Source organism: Bombina bombina, chromosome 1 (genome assembly GCF_027579735.1).
Source record: "Bombina bombina isolate aBomBom1 chromosome 1, aBomBom1.pri, whole genome shotgun sequence".
Classification (NCBI taxonomy): domain Eukaryota; kingdom Metazoa; phylum Chordata; class Amphibia; order Anura; family Bombinatoridae; genus Bombina; species Bombina bombina.
The window spans coordinates 1,048,215,900-1,048,225,791 of NC_069499.1; the positions used below are offsets into that span (position 1 = coordinate 1,048,215,900).

General features: G+C 37.4%; 1 protein-coding gene across 1 annotated transcript in view; it reads left to right on the forward strand.

Annotated features, from left to right (window-relative positions):
- The window catches only part of ZNF335 (zinc finger protein 335), a 168,661-nt gene extending 162,159 nt beyond the window's left edge, over positions 1 to 6,502 (forward strand). Inside the window, exons 26-28 of the mRNA XM_053688670.1 lie at positions 4,094 to 4,159; positions 5,992 to 6,073; positions 6,149 to 6,502. Of these exons, the coding sequence (XP_053544645.1) occupies positions 4,094 to 4,159; positions 5,992 to 6,073; positions 6,149 to 6,249 (249 nt within the window). The 3' untranslated portion in view covers positions 6,250 to 6,502. The remainder of the gene's footprint in view (positions 1 to 4,093; positions 4,160 to 5,991; positions 6,074 to 6,148) is intronic.
- The last annotated feature ends 3,390 nt before the right edge of the window (positions 6,503 to 9,892 follow it).

A 9,892-nucleotide genomic window follows, 5' to 3' on the forward strand; every position in this document is an offset into this window, starting at 1 on the left:
GGGTTAGACTTAGGTTTAGGGGTTAATAACTTTATTATAGTGGCGGCGGAAGATTAGGGGTTAATTAATTTAATATAGTTGCGGCGACGTTGGGGGGGTAGATTACTGGTTAATAACTATAATGTAGGTGGCGGCGGTGTTGGGGGCAGCAGATTAGGGCTTTATAACTATAATGTAGGTGACGGCGGTGTCCGGAGCGGCAGATTAGGGGTTAATAATGTAATGCAGGTGTCAGCGATAGCGGGGGCGGCAGATTAGGGGTTAATAAGTGTAATATTAGGGGTGTTTAGACTCGGGGTTCATGTTAGGGTGTTAGGTGCAGACATATTTTTTATTTTCCCATAGGAAACAATGGGGCTGCGTTAGAAGCTGGACGCTGCTTTTTTGCAGGTCTTAGGTTTTTTTCCAGCCAGCTCAGCCCCATTGTTTCCTATGGGGAAATCGTGCACAAGCACGTTTAGACAGCTTACCGCTACCGTAAGCAACGCTGGTATTGAGGTGAGATGTGGAGCTAAATTCTGCTCTACGCTCACCTTTTTGCGGCTAACGCCAGGTTTAAAAAAACCTGTAATAACAGCATTGGCTTAAGGTAGCGTTAGAAATAAAAGCCTCGTTAGCAACGCACCCCTGTTAACGCCAAACTCGGAATCTCGCCGTAAATGATTATATTTAAACCCATATTAAAACCAACAGTGATGTCATAAAATGAACAAATAAACATAATAATATTATTAATAGTAATAACTGGTGTAATCGTCCCAAAAAAGAAAAAAAGAAAGTCTCATAAGGTTGGAGTAAGACGGCAAGCTCCTCTTGTGACCCACGGTGCAATGGTTCAAACTGTGCTAGGATAAAGAAAAAGACAAGGGGCGCCTCATAGTGTAACTTGTATTTCCAAACATGAAATCAAAAGAGAAGTATAAAAACTACTCACAAGAATAGTGGCATCTTAAACAAATAAGATGTTATCAAGCAGACTGACGTTTATACAGCAGTCAGTACCCATGCAGGTCTCCGTGTATCCAACCCGGCAAATGTAATCTCAGGTAGTCGATCCACCGCCCTTCGATACTGGTAACAAGTAACAGGTGTGTCCCTCAGCGAGGACACAGCGTATCCAGCAAATACCGGGTCGGTTTTAAAAATAAAGCAATAAAGAAAGACTTTTTAACCACGACCCGGTATTTTGGTTGTTACATTTTGTTCACACATTGGAATCCTTGCCCTGCAGCCACTTTCAGCGGTTGTAGCTGTTGGTTGATCCATGTGTCTGAGAGACGCCTGCATTTTGCTTCACTTTGCTGGATACGCTGTGTCCTCGCTGAGGGACACACCTGTTACTTGGTACCAGTATCGGAGGGTGGTGGATCGGCTACCTGAGATTAAATTTGCCGGGTTGGATACACGGAGACCTGCAGCGTACTGACTGCTGTATAAATGTCAGCCTGCTTGATAGCATCTTATTTGTTTAAGATGCCACTATCCTTATGAGTAGTTTTTATACTTCTCTTTTGATTTCATGTTTGGAAATAAAAGTTACACTATGAGGCGCCGCTTGTCTTTTCTTTATCCTAGCAAATGTCAAGAGGAGCATTCTTTTCACCATTTGAATTTGAAAAAAGGTTTTGGGCCTGAAACGTCTTAAAGAGGTTGTCAGGGACATAATCTGGTAGAAGGCAACATCTGATTAACATGTGTACAAAGAACACTCTGTAATAGTTTACCGCTTATATATACCTATGTGTTTAATCCCTGCAAAGGGTTTACATTAAAAGAGAAATATGTGCAACCAACCACCTGCTAGCTCCCAGTAGTGCATTGTCCTGAGTTTACCAAGGCATGCTTGTCAACAAATGATACAAAGGGAACAAAATACAGTTGATAATAGAAGTAAATGGCATGTCTATTTAACTTTTCATTTTATATAGAAATGACCTAGCTATTATCTTTAACCCTTTAAATGTGAATGACAGCACGTGGTTGTCATCTGCACAATGTGTTAAAAGGGGATGACAACCACGTGTTGTCATCCCGGGGGGGGGGAACTCAATGTGAGTCCCCCTGCATCCCTGGTTGCCAAGTGACCCAACATTCTCCAGCATGGCTCTGCGTGGTGACGTTGTAAAGCCCTTTAAACTCAAAGGCTCTAGGAAGCTAAACAGGGTTAAAGGGAGCTGGATGGGGGGTAGGTAATTGCCTGCTCTTTCAAACGGGAGTATTATGTGAAAGCACTTATTTTTAAAACAGAAAATAAAATAATCCCACAGTAATGTTTGTAAGCACTTATAACTGGTTATCAAAAAGGCCTAGAGACCCCCAAGACCCCTTGTTTTAACGTCCAGAAGTCCCCGTATGTAGGTTTTAATAGCCAGGTGATCACTGTGGTCATTTTTGTTTGGACTATAGGGTTTAGAAGAAAAAAAACAAATATGTAAGTTCTAGACCCATAAATGTTTATTAAGATATTAATTCACAGAAATACTGTCGTGGCTGTCATAGACGTACTGGCAGAGACTGTGTTATAGTTTTATACTGGGTATATTATTTCATATAAAACTTTGTTTTTACAATTTAAATAAATTGCTACTGAAAGATCTGGGGAGTCTCCCATCTTCTGTCCCGATACTAGGTTTTAAAAAAAGAAAAAAGTTATTAGCTGCCAAGAGATTTCCTTCTACAATACTTTAATTTCCATGTGCAAGGTTGTGGGTTCATGAACACTGCTTTAATTTAGTGTCTGCTTCTCTACTTCTTTAACAAGTACATTGTTTAAATTCTATCAGTTGCTAACAGCGGTGTCCTTTTGTTTTGTATTTCTATGAAGTAACAGTACTTCACTGTAAAATCCAAGATTTGCATTTTGCCGGTAATGATGTGCTGTTATCAATCATCAAATACTCCAAGAACCTCGTAGAATACTGACATATAATGCATAATTAGCATTTATCTTTTTGCAATACCGTAAGCACACAGCGTTTCAGGTGAATGTTTGCAATGGCACGGCTAATATACAGTGTTTAGAAGAATTTTGTAGTTTTTGTTGCAATCTCAGAAAGAGGTTCTGATGTGCATTGCCCCTACTTCCTATCATTAGTATTTGCCCTTGTGTGATGTCATCAGTGATGTCATAAGTAATATGACAGATAATGTCTAATGTCTAATATATGGTGTCATCAAAGTTGTCTTGGAACAAAGTAATAGTAATAATATGCAGGAAGCAGGTTCCTGAAAGAACAGCTGTAAAATGACTCTGTGTAGAATGACCTTACTTAAAATTATTTACATACCCCTGTTAGAATTTACATAATTAATACAATAATAATACATTTAGAGCTCAGAAATGCATGTTATAAATGTAAAAACGCATTACTGTGATTAAATACATTTAAAATATAAAAAAAGTACCCCTTACAAACGACAAATTATCAAAATACTGTCTCTTTAAATGCTGTCTGTTTAATTTCTGTGCAAAAAATGTCTTTAATAGCCTAAAACAGTTTCAGATAATTATGTATTGCATGTATCCCACTTTTAGGTACTATAATGGTTTGTTTACTTTGTTATTGTAAATTGTTGTAAAATGAGAGCCACCTTACTACAGTACTGGAGATGACTGTCCTTATTTGGCCAGCCGGGTGGCATTATGAAGTAGCCGGGTGGAGGCAGTGTAATATTTTCTAATATTATAAAATCTTCTGCTATCCAAATTACAAATTAATTGCATAATGTAACATAAATGTATTTAATGATAATTTATGTTATTGGCTAATTTTACCGTAATATTGGCTAACATTTTAGCTGGGTGGTCAGTAAAATTAGCTGGGTGGTGCAACCGCTAAAAAGGTCCTGGGGAAAACACTGATTGTGTTTCCAAAATGACTCCTTTATACTTGAGTTAGTACTCAGAAGTGTTTAATCAAACTAAAGTAAATTAAAATGGGTATGCGCGCATACTGCTACTTCTTCTTGGAATATAATGGTTTATAAACTGCCCAAAATAATCTCACCTATAAAGTGCCTACAACCTTGCTTAGCATATTATTATTATCTCTGTTCCATGGCTTTTATTTCTCTACATTGTGTTTTTATGTAGGTCCAGGACGGGCAAATCACTCACATTCAGTATGAACCCGGTGCTCCTTTTTTGCAGGATCAACAGGTAACAGCCCTTCATATGTACTGTACATTATTCTTTCTTCTAAATACCTAGTCAAAAATAAAAAGCAAAAAACTTTTTTTGTTACTTATAACATTATATAACAATTTTTGATATTTTATTGAGTGAGTGCAGATTAACATGATTTTGTGTGATGATCTCTGCTCTTACGTTGCCATGCAGTTAGCTACCGTCCTTATATCATTACCACTGTGCAGCATTTTAGTATGTGTGGCACACGTGGTATAAACTTCAGAAAAGCATTGCTAGACTGGGCCCTATGCATTTCCTGTTATGTCTATGACTTCCTGTACCATATTCTATGTTATTTTTAAGTCTGTCATTGCTTGTCTGTTAGTTTAGCTCTTCCAATTTTGAAACAGCCATAAAGATTTAGGGCTAGATTACGAGCGTAGTTTAACTTTGCTAGATGGAGGCTTTCTGTGTGCATCGGGTAGCACGTGTATTAAAAGTTGAATGTAAAAAGTCCATACACAAGCGCTAACCCAAAGCACAAAAAGTCAGAATATCGCAACCTTTTTAACGTATTCCCCCATAGACTTCAATGGAGCATGAAAAGTGGGGGAAAAACCTTACTAACGCACACGATCACATTTTCTCAAGTACGCTAACCCGACAGGAAATATGAATATTTCACATTCCAATGTTCTTCACGTAGATTATCTTCTATTTATTTATAAATACATATTTCTATACATATCTGATGATTTTTTTATCTATACCTATGTATAATTTTATATATATATATATATATATATATATATATATATATATATATATATATATATGTATATATACACACACACAGGTATATGTATATAGATATATGTATAGATATAAACATATATATGTAGGAATATCTATTTAAAAATACATTGAACATATTCTCCTATGTGAAGAACAATGTGAAATATTTACAGTAAATACACAGTTAAACACTTAATTAAATATGAATATTGCATAAATATGATGTTTTCATCTGCTTGTCTGCTCCAATGCACTTATAGATATATATATATATATATATATATATATATATATATATATAACGTTTATATATACTGTTTATATATGTCTATATATGTATGTGAATGTCTGTGAATTAAGTCTTTTGCAGTCCTTTTTTATTCTTACACCTGGGACCTTATCTTGGAGCCCTTGTAAAATTTTATTGACATTTTTTTATATTTTTAATTAGATCGTGTTATGAGTATAACTGTACTTTTAAATGTATTCTTGATGTTTTTTGTACAACTTTTTAGTAGAGTGTAACAGTTAAGCACCCAGGGCGCTGAACCAAAAATGGTCCGGCTCCTAAGCTTACATACTTGCTTTTTAAAATAAAGATACCAAGAGCATAAAGAAAAATGTATGTTAGGAGTAAATTAGAAAGTTGCTTAAAATTGCATGCTCTATCTAAATCATGAAAGAAAAAAATATGGGTTTCATATCCCTTTAACCAGAGCTCTGAAGTCACGTTATCCTGATGTGCGTTAAATTAAAATGCGCTTGAATAAACTCATTTATTTTCAACCTGTAATACGCATGCTACTTCCGATGCACTCAAAGAGCCTCCATAAACCCCTTTTCGCTTGCACGCAACTGTTAGCATGCCACTCGTAATCTACCCCTTAATGTCAACACGTTCCTATAAAATAACATTGGTTACACATCAAATATCAAGTATCTTGGTGGACATACCTCTCATAAGTGTCTGATTAGATTGTGTTTGTGCTGGGAGAAAGTGTTGAAGTGGACATAAACACATGGAGTAGAGTTTAAAAATCACCCTTAACATATTGTTTCCTCTGCAGATTCATTTTGTTCCCATGTCGCCAGCACCACAGATCCTCACACAGGAACAGATACAGATTGCAGCACATTCTGCTGTTACAGGTGAGAATTACAAGATGCATGTCTAAAATGTATTTGTGACGAAGAAAGAAGGAATAACCTGTATCCCTTTCCTAGCAGTGGCAGATGCAGCAATGGCTCAGACAGTGTTCAGCACAGAAGTAGAGTCATCTATGCAACCGGACCTAGAGTATGATGTCATTACACTTGGGGATTGAGGTCATCTCATCACTTGGATATGCTGGCATCACTTTGCACACTCCCTCAACTCTCAAGTCTTCCTCTTCACTGCAGTCGACATCATATGGATGATGTTTGCTTAAAAGATTCAGTCATGATGTCATGAAACCGCAGTAGCCATCAGTTGTCAAGACAGCAGATCAGGATGGCCCGTTCTTAAGAGAATGTGGATGGGAAATATATTATATTGTGTAATTCCTTTGTAAATTAAATTAATTATTTAGCTCCAAATGTTTGCTTATTTCTTTGAGGTAGTAAATAAGATGGGGATTGTTCATTCTACCACAATGTTATTTAAAATATTAAAAAAGTTATCAAGATCTGCTTCTGAAAAGCAAAACAAATTCAAGGGATAGTGTACTGTAAATTGGCATCCGCTAAATGTGTTTATAGTCAATTTTAAACAGTGTGTTAAATTGCTCCTTTAGGTGAAATTTTGTATATGAAATAGCTGTATTTGCTAACTGAAACCACAACCTACTAAAATGGGCTGAACTTCCAGGGAAAGCACGCCTCATTAGCATATCTATATTTACACAAAGTGCTCCTGGTCTTATCTCTTCTGTATGGACAGTGAGACCAATAATTATAGAAAACAATGTAAAATGAACATTTTATTATCTCTTTCCCACCCTACAGAGAGTGTAATTTATTTTATACCACCTTGTTTACATAACTTTTCTAAAACTAATACTTGCGTATTGAAATATTCAATATAGATGGGGATGCAACAGACAAACACAGCTATTTCAAAAGACAAAATAAAGGCAAAGGAGCGGATTGTAAACAATTTAACACAATCTAGTAGGTAAAATGGATGACTGGGAACACATGAAAAGGGAGAGACAAAAATTACAGTACACTGTTACTTTCAGAGGATATTTGTCATCCACATATATTATGCTGCTGTAAACTTTAATGTGACTTACCTTGGTCCTCTTTATGTATATTAGCCAGACTTGAGAATTCTTTCATTCATTTTTACTTGGCTCACCATAGAAACCCACTACCAAATATGATAGACTGTTACACATATTAAAAGATCAGAAAATATAGCCAAACATCGTTAGAGTATAAAATATAATTTCTTGTTCCATTAGCACTTTATATTTATACTGAGAGATTATATACATATATATATATATATATATATATATATACTCTAGTATTTATTATTTCTCCAACATTGGTGTGTCCGGTCCACGGCGTCATCCTTACTTGTGGGAATATCTCTTCCCCAACAGGAAATGGCAAAGAGTCCCAGCAAAGCTGGCCATATAGTCCCTCCTAGGCTCCACCCACCCCAGTCTTTCTCTTTGCTGTTGCACAGGCAACATCTCCACAGAGATGGTTAAGAGTTTTTTGGTGTTTAAATGTAGTTTTTTATTCTTCTATCAAGTGTTTGTTATTTTAAAATAGTGCTGGTATGTACTATTTACTCTGAAACAGAAAAGGATGAAGATTTCTGTTTGTGAGAGGAAGATGATTTTAGCAGACAGTAACTAAAATCGATTGCTGTTTCCACATAGGACTGTTGAGATGAAGTAACTTCAGTTGGGGGAAACAGTTAGCAGACTTTTCTGCTTAAGGTATGACTAGCCATATTTCTAACAAGACCATGTAATGCTGGAAGGCTGTCATTTCCCCTCATGGGGACCGGTAAGCCATTTTCTTAGTCAAGCAAACAGAATAAAGGGCTTAATATGGGCTATAAAACTGGTAGACACTTTTATGGGCTAAATCGATTGCTTTATTTGGGCATTTTATACATGTTTATGCTGATAATTCACATTTATAAACTTGGGGAACGTTTTTTAACGGCAGGCACTATGTTAGACACCTTTTCCAGTCAGGGAGGGCCTTCCCAGTTGTAGGCTGAGCCTCATTTTCGCGCCATTACTGCGCAGTTGTTTTTTGAGAGCAAGACATGCAGATGCATGTGTGAGGATCTGAAAGTAGCTGGAAAAGTTTCTAGAAGGCGTCACTTGGTATCGTATTCCCCTCTGGGCTTGGTTAGGTCACAGCAAAGGCTATAGCTGGGACTGTATAGGGGTTAAATTTGTAAACGGCTCCGGTTCCGTTATTTTAAGGGTTAAAGCTCTGAAAATTGGTGTGCAATACTCTTAATGCTTTAAGACACTGTGGTGAAATTTTGGTAATTTTTTAACAATTCCTTCATACTTTTTCACATATTCAGTAATAAAGTGTTTTCTGTTTAAAATTTAAAGAGACAGTAACGGTTTTGTTTTAAAACTTTTTTTGTGCTTTATTGACAAGTTTAAGCCTGTTTAACATGTCTGTGCCTTCGGATAAGCTATGTTCTATATGTATGAAAGCCAATGTGTCTCCCCATTTAAATTTGTGTGATAATTGTGCCATAGCGTCCAAACAAAGTAAGGACAGTACTGCCACAGATAATGAAATTGCCCAAGATGATTCCTCAGATGAGGGGAGTAAACATGATACTACATCATCTCCTACTGTGTCTACACCAGTTTTGCCCACGCAGGAGGGCCCTAGTACATCTAGCGCGCCAATGCTTATTACCATGCAACAATTGACGGCTGTAATGGATAACTCCATAGCAAATATTTTATCCAAAATGCCTACATATCAGAGAAAGCGCGATTGCTCTGTTTTAAACACTGAAAAGCAGGAGGGCGCTGATGATAATTGTTCTGTCATACCCTCACACCAATCTGAAGGGGCCATGAGGGAGGTTTTGTCAGATGGGGAAATTTCAGATTCAGGAAAAATTTCTCAACAAGCTGAACCTGATGTTGTGACATTTAAATTTAAATTAGAACATCTCCGCGCACTGCTTAAGGAGGTGTTATCTACTCTGGATGATTGTGACAACTTGGTCATTCCAGAGAAATTATGCAAGATGGACAAGTTCCTAGAGGTTCCGGTGCACCCCGACGCTTTTCCTATACCCAAGCGGGTGGCGGACATAGTGAATAAGGAGTGGGAAAAGCCCGGCATACCTTTTGTTCCCCCCCCCCCCTATATTTAAGAAATTATTTCCTATGGTCGACCCCAGAAAGGACTTATGGCAGACAGTCCGAGGGGGCAGTTTCTACTCTAAACAAGCGCACTACTATTCCTATCGAGGATAGTTGTGCTTTCAAAGATCCTATGGATAAAAAATTGGAGGGTTTGCTTAAAAAGATTTTTGTATAGCAAGGTTACCTTCTACAACCCATTTCGTGCATTGTTCCTGTCACTACAGCAGCGTGGTTCTGGTTCGAGGAACTAGAAAAGTCGCTCAGTAGAGAGACTCCATATGAGGAGGTTATGGACAGAGTTCACGCACTTAAGTTGGCTAACTCTTTTATTTTAGATGCCGCTTTGCAATTAGCTAGATTAGCGGCGAAAAATTCAGGGTTTGCAATCGTGACGCGCAGAGCGCTTTGGCTAAAGTCTTGGTCAGCGGATGTGTCATCCAAGACAAAATTGCTTAACATCCCTTTCAAAGGTAAAACTCTATTTGGACCAGAATTGAAAGAGATTATCTCAGACATCACTGGGGGAAAGGGCCACGCCCTTCCACAAGATAGGCCTTTCAAGGCCAAGAATAAGTCTAATTTTCGTTCCTTTCGCAATTTCAGGAACGGACCG